At 43.4% G+C, this 23,766-nt stretch overlaps 1 protein-coding gene across 1 annotated transcript in view; it reads left to right on the forward strand.

Moving 5' to 3' along the window:
* ncanb (neurocan b) overlaps positions 1 to 23,766 on the forward strand; it is a 104,006-nt gene that overhangs the window by 11,755 nt on the left and 68,485 nt on the right. Inside the window, exons 7-8 of the mRNA XM_062395677.1 lie at positions 406 to 1,263; positions 7,003 to 8,193. Coding sequence (XP_062251661.1) covers positions 406 to 1,263; positions 7,003 to 8,193 — 2,049 coding nt within the window. The remainder of the gene's footprint in view (positions 1 to 405; positions 1,264 to 7,002; positions 8,194 to 23,766) is intronic.

Raw genomic sequence — 23,766 nt, forward strand, 5'->3', positions numbered from 1 at the left:
CATCGCAAATTTACATTATTATCTCAAATAAATGATGATGATGGTTCAAAGTAGATAACATTTTGTAACATTATTTATTTAGTATGAGAAATTTGGTCTGTTGAAAGATTGTCAATGCAATCTGCTAATATGACATGGACAACACAAATCCATCTCATCCATCTCATCTCATGTTTGGATTTAGTAGAAGAATCAGAGCCACATGTGATAAAACTGTCAATTCAAAAACTGTGGAGCAGCTCTGATATTAATGTTGTGTCTGAAGGCAATAACAGCTATACTGTCATATGAGCAGAGAAAAGGAGCGAGGTCAAGTGCTACATTGTGCAGCAGCACATAAAGCAGAGCAAGTGACAACCGGCACAAACGTTGGTTTTACTGAAATGTTGCTCCTGTGTGTTGCAGCACGCCAGCCTGCAGGGATCCAGACCGCAGAGGTTCAGGCTTTACACCAGACCGTCATCGCAGCAGCACAGGCCACCTCCTCGGTCACTGAAGCCCAGCACAATTCCCCTTTCCCCAAGACTTCCACCTGGACCGGCCTGGTCGACCTGGACAGAGCGGGAGTGCGCTCTATCGCCGGGATCGACAACTCCTCTGAGATCTCTGCGGAGCATGTCGTCATCCACTTAAGGCCTGAGGTGGGTTGGAAAGACGGACAGGATGTGACGAGAAGCAGCCAGGAGAATGATCCTCAGATCAGCAGCAACACCTTGGGCCTTTCTGACCTTGAGAGCGTAGAGAGTCATGGAGGCTCAGCCCACGAGGAAGATGACGGCGGATTTTTGGGATCTGACAACCCAAGATTATCCTCCACAGCCTCTTCAAATCCACAGCCTCAAACCACTAACAGTGTGCTGGCCGAGTTTGTCAACACTCTTATGAGACCCTTAAGGCACTGGGCTGGAGGTGGGGAGGGTGAGAAGGTGGAGAAGGGACTTTCAGTGCCTGAGGAAAACGTAGGAGAGAACCAGACGCAGGGTGAAGCATCCAGCCGAAACCTCAGTGTGCCCAACGCCGTCAGAAACAAGGGCAAGGTGGACAACGCCATCACAGAGCAGAGGAGCAGGTTGTTTTCCTTCAGGGCTCCTGTCAGTCGACAGTCGAGTGCAGCAGAGGGTCTGTCGGAGCAGGAGAGAGAGGTGATGCCATTGTTTCGATTAGTGCCTGCAGTCAAAAAGGCAGGGCATACCCAGACCAGCACCCAGGCAGGAGAACAAGTCACCAGCACGTCTGCAGATGCCCCTCTGTCCACTGCTCATGGTAAGAGCCCTACATTCTTTTTTACATATTTTACCTTAAACCTTTAAAACAAAGAAAATGCAAACGAAGAAAAAGAAACGAGGCTGACTTGAAACGGTTTTATTCCAAATTGAGTCGTGGTGCATTTAAATGTTGTTGGTAAATGTAGGATATTTTTATGTTGTGCTTTTTCGAAGGTCTCTGCCTCTCCATTCCTCGCTCTCTTGTTTTTCCTTTGAATAAACTATGATGTATTCCTCCACAGGGCAATTTGAAGTATCTCTCTAAATTAAATTAAAAAGTAATTGCAAACAAAAAGCACTTACAGGAGTGCACAATACAGAAGTGGAGCTTTAATTAAAGGTTAGCTCACATGCAGTATGTGTTAGGAGAAAAGCAAACCTGCATCACGCAGGTTATTTTTAGGTGTCAATGATGTGCTGGGTTTGGCTGTTGAGTAATGAATAAATTGAAGTGATGAGAAAAACAATGCAACTCCTCCAGATATAGAAGGCGTTTAAAAAACCTACTCGAGTGAAAATCAAGGTTTTAATCTTGTTAACGTGTACTTATGCGTTTTACATGACACGTATCATATCATGAATGAACTAAGCTGAAACACCATGGGGGAGTTCTTCCACCCTGGAGCTGCAGTGTTTTATTGACAGCCTGGAAAAACCAATTCAGACAGACAGTACATTTCCCTTTAATATAAAGAGCCAACTGGTGAGGTGGCACTTTCTGTATTATTTCGCTGGTGAATTTCTCTGGTGCACCTTGTTTCACCATAGCATCATGTAGATTATCAGTTGTAGCCATACACTGTATATACATATGGACGAAGTATCCCGGATACGAACACTGCCATCTTGCACATTTGGAGCCAGAGTCTGCTCATTAGCAATTAGGGGATGGAGCCGCGCTAGTGAGGTCCCGCTGATTCATCCAGGAGGCCAATCAGTCTCAGCTGTCAATCATGATTTATCACCCTAATATCACCTATTGCAACAATAAACCAATTAAAACCCAAATATCTAGAAATAATCTTTAAGAGAAAACTATTTGATATATGAGATTGTTCAGTTTGTACCATGTTCCTTCTGCTAAGGGAGGAGGCAGGGCTTATGACTTTTACTACGTGTACGTGCACATTGCATGTGTATGTGTTGAAGAATCTTTACACCCTGGCAGACGGGTAACCTCTAGCAAAAACAGAAGAGGGGGATTCGTACAGTGTACCACCAGCAAGGTTTGAAAAGGTTAGCTCATGTCTTATTGAAAACACCCTGTCTCCAAACCCCAAAATCACTTCCTCTAGTTCATTAGCTCAGGGATGAAGATGGAGTAAAGATTAGAGGAACGACTCGTGGCTGAAGGATCCTGGACCAATAACCACTGGAGCAAGGTCCATTTATACCACGCTACAGCTCAGGAAGGAAATACACAGACAGAAACCTAAAAGAATGTCTATCACGCCCTTGGGTGGAAAAGGCAGTTTTCTTTTAATGGCCACCGCAAATAACACATCCTTGGCATCAGAGAAAATGGGAGGATACAAAGTAAGACTAACGCTCTCCCACAGACAGCCAGAAGAATTCAATAAAGGTGTTCTGCTGTTTTCACCGATAGCAATTGCAGGATGTATTTATATAAATACTCACTGCTGTTCTACCTGAAATCCAATGCCTGCCCCCCAGGTATTAATGAAAATCCAAGCTTTACTCAGTATGTATTATTCACAACCATATCCAATTAACGCGGAGGTTGGGTTGCTCTGCCATTCCCCCTCACCTCCATCTTTGTCTCTGCCAATTAAGGCCGGCTCTCTGAAGGTAGGCGGTAATGATCACTACAACGGGGATGAGCGGCACAAGAGGGGGATGAATCTCCTGAGGAAGAGGGAAGAAAGGGGGAGATGGAGAAAGGTACAGAGGAGGAGATGATTCTGTATTTAATGTTGCCTCGCTGGAAAGCTGCCAAAAGGATTTTCTCTTCTTTAACCAGCATCATTGAGCTGTCATATGCATTTCATTTTAAATGATAACTGTAATGCTCAACTCCTCTCAGCAAATTATTTGGCAAAATTGTCTCCTTGACTGGATTTTAAATATTACTATCAAACTATTTAGAAAATTGGAAAACAGTCTAGGGACTCAGGGCCATAAGTTTAGTTTTTTGGGGAGGTGGGTAAAGGTTTTTTTCTAGTGCACCCCTCTCTTTCAAAAAAAAAATCTGTCTCAAAGCAGGGAAGCTAAACCTCTCCCATGTGCCTGTTGTCATAAGCACCCAAAATGACAAGCACTGAACCATTAAAGACATTGATTTATAGATTTTTTTTTAATGGTCCACTGCCTTGTCCCCCCCATGAGACGACCCCCCCCCCTCTCCGTGCGCTCTGGATGGCCAGTCCCGCTATGATTCAAAACAATCACTCAAAATCAGCAGGGGGAGGAGGCAGAGCTGACAACATTAATTTCTTCACCAACTTTGATAGTAACAAAGAAGGTGCTGGATCCAGACTGTAAATAAAGATGGATGACATGTCTCTCCTCGTCCTCCCACTATCCAGAAGTGAAGCCAAAACATCTTACATCAACAAATGCTGCCATCTTGCAGACACAGACTGCACAGTCGCAATCAGGGGAGGGAGCCGCGTTATTTAGGTTCCACTGACACGTGTCCAATTGCAAGTCAGTCTTAGCTGTCAATCAAGACGTTTCATTAACAGACACCAGTGTGATGAGAACTGAACTACCGAAAATGACAGAAACCATCATATATCAACCATCATCGGGTTGGTCCATGTTATATTTACTAACATGGAGGAAACAGGGTTTATGAACTATGGTGGTGAAGACCTGTTGGCTTCTCTTTTATAAACAGTCTGGATCCCTCTTCAGGATCTGCTTAATAATAAAGCCTGAATATAACGTAGTCATGGCAACGGGGACACCCCCCCCCCCCCTTATTAGGAGAGAGTTTACATTATATGGCAAATTTGGACTTTAAATGAGTATTAGAATAACAAACTACCCCTCATCAACCCAACACACTTTGGAGTGTGTGTGTGTGCGTTGACTCTAGATGCTCCTGACATGATTCACGTGGCCATGCAATAACGTCTGCTCAGTGTCTTCTCTTATTGGATGCCAAATCTACAGATGGGCAGAGGTGGCATTGTCTCTCTCACTCTTTCTGTCTCTCTCGATGTCCGCCTCTGCTCCCGCAATCTAATAAAATGACTGTGTGACTGGAGGGATTCTCTGGGCTCGTTTACTCCAGTAAAGTGGAGTCAACACAGCAGAACCACTCACAGGGGAGGCCCCAAATGACTGTCTGAATAGGCTTTATTACGAGTTTGTTTGTGTTGGTTCTTCCACCAAGCCTTTACCCAAACAGATTTACAGCAGTGGAGATGAACTTTCACCACGCTCTGAGCAGCACCATGAAATCAGCCAAGCCGATGCCTAATTGTCTCATTTTATTTATTACATGGGTCATTACATAGATGATCAAACCAGATTAATGTGTTTAATTACTCTCACTTTCATCCGCGTGTGTAGTAAAAGTATGTAATTAGCTATTTGGATTATTAATAGCACAATTACACTGGGCTACATGGTTATTATGGAAATGAACCTCAGGCTCACAAACCTCACTTAGGCATGAGGCAACAGCAGAGCTAATGAATAATTTACATAGATTTTAATATTTGATGCATGGACATATTTGTATATGTTCTCCCTCTCGGGGAAATTTGTTGTGCTGCGTTGTGATGCTGTGCTTTTAAGACATGTTAACTGAACTGAGGAAAGCCAAACCATGCTGAGCGATGGCGGGGGGTAGCAATGCTAGCCGGGCCTCTCAGTACCACCGCTGCTCTACAAAACAAAAAAACACACACAACAGCCTTGAGTCACACATGCAGACGCGATGAATTATTGATGGTGTGGACAGAGTCTGGTTTAACGTAAGCTGATAACCACTTCATCTAAATAAACATGTCCAGCTGGAACCCGCTGCGGAGCGAGTCATTCGCCGATCACGTTGAGAGTGTTCCCGTGTTTTTTCCACGTGGCTTCTCCGACCACAGGCGGGCGCATCCAGCAGGCTATTTCGGGGAAAAGAATCCACACAGAAAGGATGAGAAAAACAGGGACAGACAAGTGTGAAATTACTTTGAATACATCTCTCCATCCGTTTGGTGTGTGTGTTCATCGGCCCCTCTCTATTTGTCTACAAACTCCAGCAGCCTCAGTCACCACTCTGAGCGGAGCCACTGGTGAGGAACGAGGCTCACTATATCCAACTTACTGTAAATAAGAGTTCACAGCCACTTTCAGTTCTCTACAAACAAACAAGCAAGAAAGTTGTGCTGAACTTCCAGTTACAGTTTGAAGTCTTTAAACTACATTTTGACATTTTTCCAAAATCTCCCCGTACATCCGACATCATACATTACATTGTTTTAATACATTAAACGTTGTGATGAAGCCGTGTGGGAAGTAACAACCCTTTATTAATTGAACTGTACATTCCCTGCATCTCGGTTTCCCTGATATTTTAGTGAGCGAATGCAAGAATGAGTAAAAATTGCATGAGAAAGTTATGTTGTTGAGGTCAAGAACTGTTTTTGTGTGATCTGGGTTCATCATTTTGAAATAGATCTCTCTATATGTGGAAAAGAAAAGTGGCCTTGGTCAAAGTGTTTAATGTCTTCCAAAATTTTTGAAGAAATCTTGGATGGATCCGATTTTGGCCTCGTCAGTGTTAGATGATTCAGTGTTAAGAGCCACAGCAGCAACTGAAAACTTTGTTTTACAAGAGCATGAGAGTTATTACAATTGTAGTCATTTAACATGAATTATTTCTATATTTGTGTTCTAATTACTGGTTTGAAGTGGACGGATTGCAATCTTAAGCCAGTTTTAGGGTTAATTGTTTTGTGTCAGGCAGGCAACTGGCAGCCAAATCTAAACAATTTACTCCCACACAGTGTTGATGGAGCAGATTAACTGAGTTTGAGTGTTATTTATTTACAAGAAAAATACCTAAAGGTGTTTTTTACCAGATTTGATTGTTGCTAATTTAAACATGAAGCAGCAGAGAAGAAAAACATATTTGTCATTAAGTGATCTGGGTCTTTAAACCCTGTTTTTTTTTGTTTGTTCGAATTTTGTATAGTTACTAATTATTGTATAGTTATGGTTTTATTTATATATGTCTATGTATAAAAACGAATGAATGTGTGTGTACAATCATGTGTATGATATATATATCTGTTTGTTTCAATTTAAATGCTGATCATACTCAGTAGTTAACTGTGAGTATGAATGTTAATAACTCAAACTCCCATTCTTTACAAGTAGGGACACAGTCCCAAAGGATGTGGACTGAATTTCTCTCTGCGCTCTGTTGATTAATGCCATTATCCAAAACAGAAACTGGTTTGCTGTGTGCACAGAAAAAAAGGAGCAACCAAAACAAATTACAGACATAGTCCACACGTGACCAAAACCCATATCAGTGAATAAACACCACACCATGTTCATCCTGGTAAAAGCAGCAGACTCTAGTCCAGGATGAAGATTCCATTTCATGTTCCCATAATACCTCTGAAACCCTACTCCCTATGTGTCTGCCATTTGGCTCATGTAAACCAGGCTCAAGTTTTTAATTGCTTTTTCGAAATCCATAAAATTAAATCCTCCTCCTCCCCCGATAATCGAATCCTATCTTCTGTCTCTTTGTTCCCTGTAGGATCCACTGCATCAAGACCCAAGGAGGGATCACCTCCCAGTGGACATGTCAACATATCCGTCCCTCAGGGAACCCGAGGAGTTCCAGCTTTTGCTCCAGACCCCAGCAGGCACTTTCAGTGGGTCATTGAGTCTATGCGTGTCTCTAAAGCAGGACCCCATGGAAATGTGGCCTACGGTAAACCACTATCCTGGGGGCCCATGGAAGCCAAAGCAGGGCCCCTGGAGGTTATGACCCTTCCCACCTCCTTTCGACAGGACACCCAAGAAAATTTTTCAGGCGAGGGGAGGGATAAGGACGTAGAGGAAGCTACACCTCCATCAGCTGGTCAAACAGTGTCAGAGGAGGAGAGGGAGATGGAGGGGAGCGGAGAAGGAAGCAGGTTTCCTGGTGGGTTTGGAGTGAAAGTCAACAATATGAGCAGCGCTGGTGACAAACCGATCATTGAAACAGAGTCCTCGCTCAGCCAGAGTGAGCTTGTGACTGTGTCTGAGCTCACCACCCTGTCCAAGTGGCAGCTAGTGGATCAGCCCACCACCTCACCTCATTCTCAGAAGGCAAACACAGCAGAAGAGGCCATAGGGGGGGTGTTCTACGTCCGCCGGCCCACTGAAAACCACTCCTCAGCCTCCTCACACAGAGGGAAAGAAACGTCAAACTCAGGATTTCCTCCTGTTTTTAGGAAGAATAGCAAAGACACAAGCAGAGAGGAGGAGACTTACACAGCCGAGGCCCTGATGGAGGTGCTGACGACCTCTGGGGTGACCACACCGGAGCTTCTGATGACCAGATACACTCAAAGGACAGACGCTACAACAACAGACAATCCCTCTCACAGCTCCCCAACAGAGGAGCCATCTATTTCCATTTCATGGGTTCTGGAGGAAAAAACAAGTACAGCCAACATTCAGGAAGATCGAGCCACTCCAGCACCTAGTATGGGATCTCAAACGACTACAGGAGTCCTTCAGTCGGCTACTCTTGCATCCGACTCCAAAGCTGGCGCCACAGAAATGGAGTCCAGGTCTGCAGTGTCTGATTCTTTCATCGTGGGCAGTCGGTGGACGCCTTTCAAAGGAGCGGGCCATAAATCTGAGGAGCACAAGGCCAAGGAGACGACAGACAAGAAGGACGGAAACAACCCTTTCGGCATTCTCATACCCAACTGGGCATTTGGTCTCATCCCTTCAGGTACGTGAGCGCCCCGGTGTTCCAGATGAATGAACCTCACTGTCATCATTATCGTCATGATTATGAGCAATTATCTAATCAGCAGCGATTTACTGAATTATTTATGCAGCTCAGTGACATATGGCACAGTAACAGCAGTTGTACACGGCTGCGTACCCTCCACCTGAGTTCACGGCCTGTGCTCAGTTAAATCAACCTCTATTTCCTTACTCGCCCTGTCTCCTGCTGTTCCATCCTCTCCCCTCTCGCTCTGCCTCTCCGACAGACGTCATGCATTCTTAATCCAGGCCTGTTCTTTCTTTGCTGCATTCGCATCCCCTTTCTCTCTCCATCCCTTCCTCCCATGATGGTGTGGAGGCAGCTCCACGCAGTGAACCAGTGCACTGAGGTGAGACCAACTAGGTCTCAGTGAAGTAATTAGTGGGTCACAGCGGGTGCAATTAGGTGAACCGGAGGAGAGCCAGAGATCCTGGTCCCCAGCAAATCAATGTAGACACAAACTACGAGGTTGGAGCTCGTAATTGACTCCGGCCTCTTCTCCGCTCTCACTTTCTAGATTCGCCCGTGTTCAGCTCAACTCTCATTTCTCTCTCACTCTATCCCTGAACTTGTTGTACGTAATAAATATCAGGATCTGAGCCGTTTGTCCTAGATTGCTTGCATTGATTTTCTTTTGATGGTTAATCGACTTTCTACTGTGGCAGAACTTCACAAAGTGAATTAACATAACAAAAGCTGTAAACCCAGGGCCACTTGTCACTTACTCATCTAAATTGGTGATCTTAACAACCAAAATATGTTTACTTACTGTTGAATGTGCCTCTCTTTGGAGACAGCCATGTTTATTATTGTGTGTTTCTGCTACACTAACACTCGTCCCCAGTTCAGTGTTTGTGCTATTTCCTTGGGTTTTGAAAATACATATTTAAAAGGTATGACTCAGATCGTAAGTCATCCTGCTCAGTTGAGTGGATTTCCAAAACTTTTCTTAATATGGAGAAGGTAGGAACTCATTAGTTGCATTTATGTAAAGCCTTTTGTGCGACAAGTAATCGTGATAGCAACCTGTTTTAAGAACATCCGTCTGTCTGCATCTGGCTCACACATCTCCAGATCCACTCATCTTGTCTGCTTCACGTTGGGAATATGTATCGTTAAGGTCCAATGGAAGTGTATTCTCAAATTTGCTGAAATTTGGAGACGTGATAAACTTTGTATAGACAGCATGACCAGCGAGGCTCTGCGTACTGAGTCGAGCTGAAGCCAAACAGGCGAACAGCCCTTTGTGCAGCAGAGGTGGTGTCCATGCCAATTCAGGGTCGTGTGGACTGATTCCTGCAGCTGGGTGGACTTGCTGCAGCAGGTTTCAGAGAGCTGCAACCAGCATCACCACAGGCCGAATAAACATCCCAGACATATTCAGAACAAGCACTGCTCTAGTCTGTCTATACAGTTAAAGAAAACATTATTACGGTAACTTAATTCATGTAAAAAGAAGTACGAAAAAACCTTTTTATTATAGTGTACAGATTGATAGTTTTCATAAACTGTGAAGGTCCTTCCAGTTGAATAGTGTTACTTTGCATTTACCTGCCTGCTCACTGAGTGTGCATCAGAGACCTTCTCCTCGGAACTTTCACCACTGGACTGCAATGATCGACTTGTTTTGTCGATCAGAAGCACGCTCCACCAGCAGTGACCATCTTCAATGTAGTCCATCGTTCTCTGAGGAACCTTCTGCTGGACATTGAGGTTTTAATTGAAAACACAGCAGCAAACCAATAACAGTGCAACGCCTCCATACAAGTCCATTGTGTTTGCTTGAGATGGTTCGGGATATTTTACATTTTCTAAAGACCTTCTTTAAACCCTCAGCCAGATATTTCAGTCAGTGAACATGTAAGACCTTGAGATTGATTTATATGTAAAAAAAATAATTGTAATTACAGCTCAAGCACACAAGTTTCTATCATATAAGAACACTCAAAGAAAACAGGACAAGGGCACCTTTTTCATCAGTATTTCTGATCTGCTGACATTTGAATGGAGTGAGTGGGCCGTGCTCTGGTTGAGTCATTAGAGGGAGAAGACCCCTCCCTATGTGTGACCTTTTGTAGTTGTCAGGTATAGTACAGGGAAAATTACAGCAATGGGTTGTCTGCCCATTACAGCCGAGAGATAGAGACAGAGAGGAGGGAAAGGGCAGGAGGATGGACAGGAGAGGAAGAACAGGGGGAGGGGATTGGAGGAAGAGAGGTGAGAGTGTCCTCCACAAAGTGTGGGTAGAAGTACATAAACCTCTTTAATCGATGATCAGAGACTTCACTAACAGAGTCCCATGGGCCTCCAGAGAGCACACCGTCCCTCCTCGTCTTTTCTTCTTCTTCCTCCTTTCCTTGCCCTTCCTTGTACTCTCCCCTCCTCTCATCTTCCTCTCGTCTCCCTCTCCTCTCCTCCTTTCTTTACGTTTCTTTAATCGGGACCGTCTCAGTGTCCCTGCGTCCCTGCGTCCTATTTGCCCATATATCAGAGTGATTAGACACTGGTTTTTTAATGCTTCATCCAGATTTTCCAATTCATCAGTCACTCTGGCCTCCAGCTAAAAACCCACACAGATGGGTGGACGTTCGCACACACACATAAAAAGTGAATATATGCAAAGAAACAGCAACAAAGAAATCTCACTTCAGAAGTAAACCTTGATAATCCATCCCAAATGTTGAATCCCATACACACACAGAATATGTCTTAATCCTCCAGCTATGAATATTGAGAGAAAGTAAACACATTTCATTCTATATATTTATTTTTTTACCCATATCGCCATTTCCACATTGGATAATCCTAGCGACATTATTTATTAAAGTTTGAGACTGCAAAAAATAAGTGTCTTTGGAGCACTGGCAGGCAAACCGAGTCGGGGGGATACAGTGCTGTCCGTCCGGCCTCTAAAGGACCAGTGTCCTTCTTATACTGTTTATAACTCAGAGCTGCCGGATAACTCTGAGTTATAAACACCTCGACTCAAGCCTCGTCTGTGACTCAAGATGGATCAGACCTCTTGCGACATCAATAACACTGCAGCAAGCCCTCAACCAAATGAGAGTGTTAAATTTGGAGGGGAAGAGACAGTAGGTTGAAGTGTGTGTGTGTGTGTGTGTGTGTGTGTGCTTATGTGTGTGTGTGTGTGCGGGGTGGAGGGTGAGGAGATAAATGGACCCAGGCCTACACTGGGGTGGCGTATCATCAGTGTGGGTCTGTGGTTAGATTCAGTTTGTCTGCCGGCTGTCAGAGTCCTTGGATGGGCTGTCTGGAGCAGTGAGGGGCCACATCCTCAACGCTGCATATAGAAGTCCATTGATTTCCCTGCCTCTCCCTCCTTGTGTCGCCCGTCATTTCTTCCCTCCTCTATTCCTCCGTCTCTCTCTTCTACTTGCTCGTTCCCCCCGTCTCCCTCGCTCCCTCGCCATCTCCCCGACTTTATGTCTTTTATTACTCCTCTGGTCACTGTTATGAGACTCCGTGGCACAATGTTTTCATAGCCTCTTGAACTCCAATGCGGAACAACACAAGGCGGTCAATTGCCGTCTTAGCGCATCCGTCCCCTGTAGGATCCTCAGCCGCAGCAGGATCCTTGTCCCCTCCTTTTAATTCCTAATCTGTCCCCTCCCTATCTGCTTCTCATCTCCAACTTTCCATTCTTTCTTTCTTTTCATGGTGTAATTTGACCATTTTTCCATATCAAACCCTGCTGCTGAATCTAATCCTGTGCTATTGGCTGCTGCTTATTAAATGAATGGGATTTGTTAGAGAAAAGCCTTGAGGGACACTGGGCTCCATCGCTGTGTGGGTTGAAGCTGTGTTACACATGGCTCTGTGCTGACTGAGCAGAGGCTCCTTGTATCCTGTTAACCAGGGAAATAACCAAGCAGCCGGTGCGGTGAAAATGAGCCGAAGTAGAAGGTGGTGAGGAATCCAGTCCCTCCAGGATGTTGAGCTCGAAACACTAAATGAGAACTCAACCGATCCTCCTGACCTTCGCAGTGACCTTGCACATTTACCACAACTTTCTTCACACATCTGACCAATCCCTGAAGTTCCTCACATGTGTCACTGATCATAGCAACAGCACATTCAAAACGTTGAGCCGCACATCACTAAAACCACTGTGCTGTGTCTGGTTGTCAACATGCAGACGTGTATGTGTGTGTGACACAAACTCATAGAGATCAGATTACTCCTAAAGACACAACACACACATACCCTTGTGTCATGCATGAAAGTAGGTGTTCATGTTTTCATCCTGCGTATAATGGTGTAGTGCAACACAAAACAAAAGTGATTGACAAACTACTGCAAAACACATCACACTGACAACATTCATACTGACATCATTATATAACAAATCAGGATAACACAAGCTGTTTCATCCTCATGCTGAGTTAAATATGTATGGTCACTGGAAACATTACTAAGTTACAAGTGATGGAGGCAGGGTTGTGTGTGTTTGTGTGTGTGTGTGTGTGTGTGTGTGTTTGTGTGTACGTGTGTGTACGTGCTTGTGTGTGTATGTGCTTGTGTTTCTTCAGGATGACTATAACCCTGAACTGTTACAGATAAGTCACTTTCCGCAAAGATTGGTTTATAGTGAATCGAGTTCCCTGCAGTTTTTAAGGAATTATACAAAAAAGAAAAACACAACATTCACAATTATCACTTGCTCCCAGGATTTCATTGCCTTCCCTAATGACATCCTAACTTGCATCGTAATTCTTTTTAAAAGGTTGCTGTGAGATAACACACACAGTGACACTTCATAAACACTAAGATTAGTAATACTAATATATATATATAATATAAAACTAATATATAACTAAAACTAAGCATTATGAAAACAGTTGAAAAGAATATTGATGAAGAGATTAAGACACAACACTGAGGAGAGCACAGAAAGTCATAACAAAATTGTATATGTTAAATTTCATCTCCGAGCATTTATCGAGCATCAGGAGATTTTCTTACACATGATTGTGAGCTCAGCAGCTTATGATGCATGTCCGTCAATAGAAAAAAGTTGAGTACTGACATTGGAAAGGTCATTGAACATTAGCGAGAGGGCTGATATGAAAGGCAAATACTTGCTACTTAGCTCAAATCAAATATCTGTTCCTTGACATTTTGGGGATGGAAAAGTATCGATTTACACTCGCAAAAGTCATTGAAACAAACAGCAACATTTGTAAAGTTAATGCGGCATCGAAATGTGAGTTTAGTGTTGTGCAGTGCGTCCTGAACCAACATGTGAAAAGCTGTCTTAAACAGGTACTTTTTTTATGGCATCATGAAAATGCTTTATTATCTTTGCTGTCACAACAAAACCTGGTGATCATTCAGCCTCAGCCTTAGCATTTGTTCCTCTGGCATTTTTGACACGACACAGTCAAACAGACACACTCGACGAGGAATAGAAGTTGTAAAAGTGAAACATTTAGCCCCATGTTAGATGAAAACATCAACTGCTAGTTGGAGCATTCAGCCGCCCTCATTTCCTCTGATTTTATTGTAGTCGTTTTAATTTAGCTGCCTCTTAAAAATAGATAAGAGGAGACCTCTGTTGAGCCATATGTCACCCCATTAAAAACACACTCAGTGATTCCCTCAGCGTTCTTTCTTTTTTTTTTTTTTTTTTCTATTTCTTCCCAGATGCATCCTATCTGTGACTTTTTATTGTCAAGTACAGCCTTAGGGCCCCGGAGGCTGCATAACGTTTCATAGAGCAGCGAACAGCATCACCTCTGTGTGCCACCGGTGGGGAGATGACGGGAGGGATAGAACAAGCGTGGCAGGGAGCTGTCACAGGGAATATAATCCTCTGTGTGGAGTCTTTGTGTGGCTGTTTCAGATCGGAAGGGACCAATGTGTTGTTTGTGTAACTGTTCCTGCATTCAGCATTCCTGCTTTATCAGAATAAACGCCAGGGAAACAGATTCCTTTTGCTGAAAGAACATTTCACTTTTCTATCTGTGTGACCTATTGGAGGACGAAGATGTAAGAGGAACTCAGTAAACAGCCGTGCTGCCTTTCAGATCCGTTAACTTTTATCACCCCTTAAATAAGATTAATCGGGATGTAGATTTATTAGGATGTGAAACTGCTCAGCAGACAGTAAAAAGAGGGGCTCTATTATGCCTGTAGCACATCCAACGGAGGAAAGATGTTACTCTTGCATTTTCATTCTCCATTTGCAGTCAGTCTGACACTCATACATCTGTCAGCGACTCCGCCAGGCACACATGCCGCCACGCGCTGATGAAAATGGAGCCGCCTGCCATCAAGGTTAACAGCGAAATGCACGATTTCAAATTGAGGTACTTTCAAGCTACACAGGAGTGGCAGCCGAGAGGATGAGTGCGCCCAGCTGTTTTTTTGTTTTTTTCCTCCGAGCAGCCAGGTTGCCTGTCTGACTCTCACCGGTAGATCGGAGCGACGGCAGGGGCATTTGGCTCCCGGCATCACGCAGCAGCCAGCCCACAGCGGGTGGAAGGGGTTGAGGAGGTCTCTTCATGTAGGTCATGTCAGACACACCCATCTGTCCCAGCAGGGGGGGAGGTATTCATAGAAGTCTCAAGAGGAGGAGGGTTTATAAATGGGTACAGGTGGTGATTATGTAGGTGTAAATTACAGAGTCTGATGAGATTTTTAAAGGGAAAGGGTTTCTTTGCACATTGTGATGATTGCATGAAGGTATGTTGGGCAACTGGCCTGGTCACAGACGTCCTTCTGACAGGGGCAGTGTTCGGTCTGTGATGATTGTCTGTGAGCGGGTGAAGGAGAACTCAGCAGCAGCTTATGTCTCACGCTGAAGGGTTTATTGCAAGCTTGATGTACGTCAGGGACCCTGGATGAAACAATATCAACGTTAGCAGTGAAACATGAGAAACTGCCACCCCTCAAGTCTCCTTTCCTGCCCACCTTGCATCCCCCACTGTCACTTTCTATGAAAACAGCTATAGACAGAGACAGAGAGCCTGCGGATTATCTGCAGACTTTCTCCGCCTGGGCCCCAAGTATCAAGTCCACATGAATACATGAAAATCCGATGCGGGAACACACTGGGCGACCCCACACAGAAGACTTAGATGAAAATGTCCTGAGATTTTATGGTGATAAGAGCTGACGACGGTGTCTGTGTGTTGTCAAGAAAATGATGTGATTGCAGCAATCGAGTTAATACGTCACTTCCTGCCTCACCTGAATAATAATGAGGATTTGTTGCTGTTGTGAAAGTGTCTGTGTAGTGCAAGTGTGAAAAGCAAACTGCAGGTTAAGTCTGGACCCAATTCTCTGGACTTTATCTGCACGTCATGATGAAAATGGCCTAAGTAAATGTTTTTGCCCCCCTGGATCTACATCATGTTGTGTCCCTATGTCTCGCTTCTGCTCTAATTTAGAGAAGAGCCTCTCTCTCTCTCTCTGGGACATTGGAATAAGATTCCCTGAGCCTGGACGTTATAGTTTACAGGTAGTTTTCCCTTTATCAATAACCTGGCCTTGGGTATTGCTAGGAGAGAGGGGAGTATGTGAAAATTTAGATGGACACTGTTCTCTCAATAGCAATCAAATACGGTCGTGCAAAGGAATGTGTGTGTCTGTGTGTGCTGTCCCTCTCTTTCTTTCTGGTTTGGAGCATATTAATATTGTGATAAATTAGGAACTCCCCGCACAACACGTCAGATGGCATGAGCAGGGTCGGTGAAGGCTGATCCAAGCACACTTGTTGTTTTTCTGAATACTGGCTCCGAGGTTGGTGATTGATCACCGCGGTCTCAGCCTGTCACATTATTGCTCTCATCCCTTTTAAGCAGCTGTGCCAATCACAGTGGGACATGATGAAGACAAGAGCAAAGCAGCTTCTCCGAGCAGGGAAATAGTGTCTGTGAGCTGCAGCATGGCAGAACAACAAACATCCAGCACTGCAAAATGATCTACCTCTGTTGGCTGAATTTATATTGGTGCGGATAAAAGTCTGGTTAGCTTGTTTTCCATAATGATGCCTGGTATTTTGGAGAAACACAGTGATCCTACATTAGCTATTCTGTAAAGTTGGTCAAGTCATCATCAGATTTGAGCCAAAGCTATGATCCACTGTCGTAATGACAGTGAATTATACTGAAGAATTGGATTTAAATTTCATCCACTTGTGCGCTTTTCTCTATGTAATATATTCAACTTTTGAATCCTTATAATATTAATATAATACTCTGCTTGTTACCCCCAGATACTTTATAAAAATATTTTTTATGAAGTAAAATTATTATGTTCTAGGTCTTGAATATTTTTAGGTACATCTTAACTATTCTAACGATCATTTACTTCAGTCACGCTTCTAAATGAGGTTTCTTGTTGATTGAGTTTGGAGGCATGGATAGTTTGTCATGTCTCTGTGGGTTTTACATCTTTGTCAAGAATACAGATATTAGCACGGTGTAATCAAACTACAAACAAGAACAACGTGCAGCTGATAACTGAGTCTACAATCATCCCTGTCAGAATTTATCTCAGTACACTCTGCTTGGTTGCTGGTAAGAATATAGACCTTCCGTCTGTGCCTGTAGTTTGTGAGATAACGTGACATTTCAAAGGTTATTCTACTCGGCTCTACATCAATTTACCTTCAATTATAGGAAAGTCTTAGTAATTCTAGGACTCTGATATTCCTTCATATCTGTTGTACTTCATATCTTCCATTTCATTCCTAATGGTCTCAGAAAGGTTTTAAAAAATGTCATTTTTTGACACCCTGATAAACTCCATTGGTTCATTAAGCAGTTTGAAATTTTCAAGCAGAAACTGTATAGGCCTTACCTTTTGCCGTTTGATGGATTTATTGTATCCAAGTATTCAATTATAAGTGGACTCCCAACACCCCCGCTTCCACGACTCAATTTGTATTGAGCTCCTTTATGTTGCAATAGCCTCCTGTACTTCCTGCATACTTGCTGCACAGAACACCGACAGACCACAGCTGTTAATCTGTGCTATTTACAAATCATTTTGTGAAATGTAAAAGTCCAAATAGTCAAACAATAGTTAAAACCATTTTTTCAACATCTGTCATTTAATTAGATGGCACTATAACAGTACATGCATGATTGCGCTTGATGTGTAACACCGCATGTTCTTTGCAGTAATCATGAAAGTTACAATATGAATAATTTATAACCCATCACTGACACTGGCGGTTACACGCTTCTCTTTTTTTCCTCCACTCGGTTGACTGTGTCTAAAATATTGTTGGGTAAAAAAAGTGAAATGCGGTTGATTCAATATTCTCATTTCACAAAGCCCTGGAAACTGGTGCAAAGACACACTGAAGAGAAGAGAGGAAAATCACTCGTAGTGGATAGAATGTGTTTGTGATGATAAGCCAGGATGGATTATTTTGCTGCTACTCTGACAGCTCAGATAATGAAATTTATTTAGGACGAATGGAGACGCCACAAGTGCCGCTCTTGTAACAATAGACCCTCTATTTCCTTCGTCAGCCTCGCCATGCTGGCCCACTGAATTGGGTTGTATTGAATTGCTGGCGTGCCGCTCTTCCCTGGTCCTCGCCAGGCTGATTCAGTGTGACGCCGGGTCCACGAGGTGCTCACTAAGAGCACATCAGCTGCTTTCTGCTGTCTCAGGCCTCTGGCTCTGTGGCTAATTGCAAGTGTCATGCTTTTTCCTAGTTTGTGTAAGTTTGTGTGTGTGAGCGCACATGCATGCCTGTTTGTGTTTGCTTGTGCAGAGAGGAGGAACACACTTTACGCAGTTGAAAAGAGGTGAAGTTGAAAATTGGAAGTTTCAATTTAAAATGACGGGGGCTCTGCATGGAAATAGAATTAGAGACGCTGTGCTAAAATTGTCTCCGTGAATTTTTTACAATTGTATTTTCGTACATTGTTATTGCAAAAGTCTATTCTAATTTAGTCAGGCTTCTTTTTTTCCTGCATATCCACAACTCCATCTCTTACATTCACCGGATTTACACCAGAGGTGGAGTCTTTAAAATGTTTAGAACAGAATTAAAGGCCAATGCTAATGTACTCAACACATATATCACACTGACCTCTTCAGTGCAATGACTGCTTCACTTTGTTGAGGCGTCTGATGTCAGATGGTAGTGACGACGCAGCCGGTTCGTCAGGTTTGAGTCGGACAGTTTCCAGAGTCTTGGCCACACTATTAAAAAGAACAACCAAACTGTGAGCTGTCATTTCAGGCTCTTTGTTTATGCTGGAACGTGCACACTGGGACCTTGTTCCAGTTGCACTTGCCGGAGCTTTAATTACACTTCAAATGGTTCACGTCAGCTGTAAGAATTAATTGGTACCATGGAGGCTAAATCACACAGCCACATATGGCCGTGTTATCACTGACTTCTACGAGAGGTTTTATCCTCATCTCCATGAGTGGTTTTTCCTTTGTCTGTAAAACTGTGTGAGAATATTTGCATGACTCAGACGAGACACCTCTCAATCACACCCTCTGCATTTTTCTGAATTTCACGCTGTAATCGACAGTTGTCATTACATTCTTGAGCATTCTGGAAACTGCATGTTGTTTCTCTTGATGCGTGACATGGTGACATACAACTAAACCAACTTGAATCAAGATTAAAACAAAGTCAGTTATTTTCATGACCGTGTTAAACTCAGTCCGACCATTTGTTAATTTAGTATTTCGCCTTCAAACTGTGTCAAAGAGCTGTAGACTAACTCATCTCTTAACTCATCACGTTTCGAGTTGTAATGAAGCTCTAGAGTGTGTTCATATTTTTTTATCACTGCCTCTCCACAAACTAGGAATACAACTCACTCCAAGGACCAACCTAATGGGTTTGTTAGTCATTATTTTATATTATATTTCTTTTATCACAGGAGAAGTTATTGCTGTTATGAGATACTTATTTTGTATTTGTGAGTTGCTTTTTTCATGTCTGCGTTTGAATAATCTTGTACGCTGATTAAAACTGCTTCATAGGCCGTATAGGGCCCATGATTTACAACATGAAGATTAGACTGGGAATAGATAATATTACTATTTAAATAAATAAATACTTGGAACGGTTTTGCGTTCTGGCAAGGTCGTCGTTGGCCTTTGAGAGATCCAGTTTTAATTGCAGCTTAAACCGTCTATAAAATGTTTTATGCTATCATCGGATTACATGTGAAACTGTTACACATTACAGAATGCAGTATACATCCATCAAGTGTTGTTTTCACCCTTGGACACACACACACACACACACAAACACACGGTTTGCTTATATGCTGACAGATCGAGCAGACAGACGGAAATAGCTGCCCCCTCCCCTGCAGTGTTCATCAATCCTAGTTTTTCCGAGGTTGCTCTCCTCAAACTCACTCCAGTAATCACATCTCTCCACCTGCTTCATCTACAACCTTCCCTCCAAGACATGAGCCCAGTCCCTAAGGGATGCAGGGTGGTGTCTGCAGCCTCTCCACTGGTCAAACTGAGCCCTCGGCTGGTAGAGCTGCCGCCCCAACCAAGGCCTGGGTTTGATTGGGACCCACGATCATTCATGAACGTCTTCTCCCACTCTCTGTCCTTCCCCCCTTTCACAACTTTACTACTGTCCTATCCATCTGATCCCCCTTTGCTGAGAGATCAAATAAAATGTTCTTTATTATTCTGTACAACAACTGACTTTATACTGTATGTGACCCCTTTGATTTATAGTGTTGTAGTTGTCTGGCCTTTTTACAACCACATGTCCAGACTCATTTAATCACTTATTGTTTTGCATCAACATTTTCACAGTGTTGTATCAGCTACACTTTCCTCCATCAGCAGGTAAATCAAACCTCTGTCTGTTTACATTCCTCCTCTTTTCTTCCTCCACATTCTTGGCCTCCCTATCCGCCCTCATGTAGCTCACTTCTGTAAATCGATCACGTGAAGTAATCTGAGACTATATTAGGGTCTGCATCTCTGCTGTGCTAGAAAAGAATATTAGAGCAGAAATGGGTTTTTCTATTTCCCCTCGGTCTGTAATCATCGCACACACACACACACACACACACACACGCACACTCACAAACACACACACACACACGTTTGTGCCACTATCCTTTCTAAGACTTTGCATCAAATTCATTCCTTGTGGACAGCCTAACCACAACAAGTCAAATATTTCCCGAACCTTAACTAGGGCCTCAGAAATAACATTTGGCCTCATTAGGACCTCATTATATAGTTATGTGTGTATGTATGATGGTATATTATCTATGTAATGAGAGCAAAAATTCCAAAACACATAATCCTTAAAAGACAGATCAGCTACTTTACACAATGAAAAAAAAAAGGGGAACTAGTGAAATATGTATTGTGTGCTCTACAGATTGACCTTCTATTTTGGGCATTTATTTCTCTCCTTTGTTGGATTTGGCTGCAGCAAGGCTTCCAGATTCCAAATGTATTAGAGAGCGGCCAAACATCGCATGTACTTTGTTGTATTTAAAAGCGACTTTGAGTTTTACGCAGAAAAGTCCTCATTTACTTTTGCTCCCGATGCAGGCGCTGTGTCGTTGAACCTGAGTTAGGTGACACTCAGCGTTGTCAGGGCCACTTTCACGGATCCATAATGTATGTTTTCTCTTGCTCCACATCAACACTTAATGCATCAAACATGCGTTCACTCTAGCCCTCGTGCCAGTGACAATATGAATATTTCACCTTATACAGACTCATACAGGCATTAGAGAGATGACGATGACTGTATTCAAGCCGTTTAGCGCAGCCACCCACATGGCTCTTACTGTTCCGTGTGCCTCGGTATCTTTCAGGGATGTACTGTAGCATTAAATTTTAACGGGACAGCTCTTGCCGGGCCCAGGTGATGGCTTATCACGCCCAGAGAGAAGGAACACTTGAACAGGCTGAGGCATGATCTGTCTCAGCAAAGCTATTACAAGGTTCAGTGAGTCTAAGCACAGCCACACAGCGGGTGATAAGCAGGTGTATCTACAGTCAATGTGAGTGCGTGTGCAGCTCTCCTGAATGTGCTTGTGTGTTCACACGTTTGTTTGTGCAGTTTCTCTCAGCACAATTTTTTCTGCAGACTCGCACTTGGATGAATTTGCGAACCACTCAGCTACAGACTTCAAAACATTTCCCACTATCGCAATCCTCTTTCATCGTCCTTTCTAAATCCAGGGTGTATGCGGTCATTGACATTGGGGAGTAGATTTCCCAAATATGCCACAAACGCCATCGTAATCTCTCTCCTCACAGGCGTAGAAAAAAACGTGAGATGACCTCACAGAGTAAGAAAATGTCACACACAAGAACATATTTCAAGATATTCTTCCCGGCGCGGGAAGAAGAAGTCACAGCATCTGTTACGAAGACTTAAACTTATCCACTTTCCGAGTGTGAATTACTGTCACAACACAAACCTCAGCCCTGAGATCTGAACCTGTGCGAGCTTTAAATTTATCCCTGCCTGTCGCTGTGTTGTGTTTATGTTCCTACTCAAATTGTCTCCCTCCTCTCTCATGCTTCCTCTTCTTCCCTCTATCTTCCACACAGGAAAAGGAAGACACAGAGTTGAGATGGAAGAGCCAACCTATTTTAAGACCGGGGTGTAATTAATCATAAGCTAGCAGCGAGCATTACGAGAGGAGGAAATGTATGATAGCTCCCTGTGTGACTTTCTGTCCCAACCTTCCTGACATTTCCTCTCTCGTTCCCAGTGCATCTCCTCCTCTTGTACTTGTGCTTCTAAATTTTAATTTGTATCCTGTCCTTTCCTATTCCCCAAGGACCAAGGGTTTTCCCTCCATTATTCAGTTTTTTGTTCTGTTCTCATGTACACACACCTATACGCACAAACGAGCTGCTTTCACACATACACTGAACTCCGGATATTGTCCTGAAATCATCTGACGGAAGTGAACGTGAGAAAACAAATATCCGAGTCATTTGCAGGAGGAAACTCTGGACGGTGTCTGAAGGACCCCATGTCGCCAGGGATTGGGCACTTTGATGATGTTTCTAACAAGCAACCGACACAGAACTGATTAAAAACAAAAACACTACAAATATCTCAGAAGTGAAAATAGGTGACATACACATAGAATGGTCTGTATTTATAAAGCGCTATACTAGTCTCGAGTCTCGAAACGCTTGACAGTACAGGTAATTGCCTTTCACCCATTCACACTCACATTCATTAGCCTGGATGCCAGACGAACTTAGCCCCGCCCACAACATTTGATGTCGGGAAGTTCCTTCTGGAGTCGCTCCGTTGGGGAGAAATTATGCCCAGTTCGAAAGTGACCGGACCAATCTGATTGTCAGGGCGGGCTTTATATGATGATGGACAGATGATCAACGATAACATAATCAACCACGTCATCAAAGAGCGCTTAGGTTGAAATCCGTTTTCAACAAACGTTCCTGCCGCTGGAGAGCAGAGATGTGTAGATGCTGCCATTGAGTCTGTTTTAGAAGACATCGACAGCGCATTCATATTGAAAGAGGAACAGAGAACGTGGAGGCGACGCCAAAGCACCGCGCCGCGCTAATCCCTATCGAGCCGGCGCTTGGCTGTTCACACCGGACACTGAAGCAACGCTAATAATATCACCCGTTGATCCAGTAGATTAAAAGCATATACTTACTTGTTGCTCCAACATTAAGCAACAGCGTCTGGGATCGAATCACCCCAGGAAGATGTCAGCTCGGAAAGAAAATGAGATTGGAGAGCTCTTGGTGATAAGGACTGACGGCGTTGTTGATGTGCTGTAAACAGATATATGTGACTTCCACAGGGGAAGTCAAAATGCACAACCTGCCATCTGAATGCTAACACTCCCCCTCGCTTGAAGACTTTGGAGATTTTGCTGCTGTTGTGAATAACATCCATTGAAACTATATCCTTGCACATCTCATTTTAAGTAATATGTGAAAGGCTGATTCATGCAGAACATTTTCCTGTACTGAGATGTTGCTGTGGTCGCACAATCCATAACCGCTCAGTCTCTCCTGTTTTCTGTACGTATGATGTTTCTGCTAAGTGTGCAGGATGCAGACCGATGGTGAAGAACACAGTGTCATTTGGGTGTAATAAGTTGTTTCTAATTGTCTGCAGATTGGATCAATGTCCTATTCTGCTGCAGCTCAGTGCTTTGTCTGTATTACTGCAGACAACATTCATCAGTGCTGGTGGATGGTAACTGAGGAAAAGTCCTCTCTATCTCATTATTAAGGCAATTTTGCCAGAAATGGTTGATTATGTCAGAATAACTGGACCGATAGGAATTCACATTTCAGGTCTTCAAGACTTAACACATGCATGCCCACACATACAAATAAACAGAGCTTTCACTCGCTGGCTTTTTCTCCAGTTATCCAATCAGTTGGTAATAACATCTACTTAAAACCTGTGGATTTTATGGTGTCCTTTTCATGATGACAGAGAAATGTTGAAATGTTCAACAGTAATGCTGACGTTAACAGAAGCTGAGCTGCAGTTTTACTGTCAGTGCCGTGATTGACTCT

This window comes from Platichthys flesus, chromosome 9 (assembly GCF_949316205.1).
Source record: "Platichthys flesus chromosome 9, fPlaFle2.1, whole genome shotgun sequence".
In the NCBI taxonomy this organism is placed as follows: domain Eukaryota; kingdom Metazoa; phylum Chordata; class Actinopteri; order Pleuronectiformes; family Pleuronectidae; genus Platichthys; species Platichthys flesus.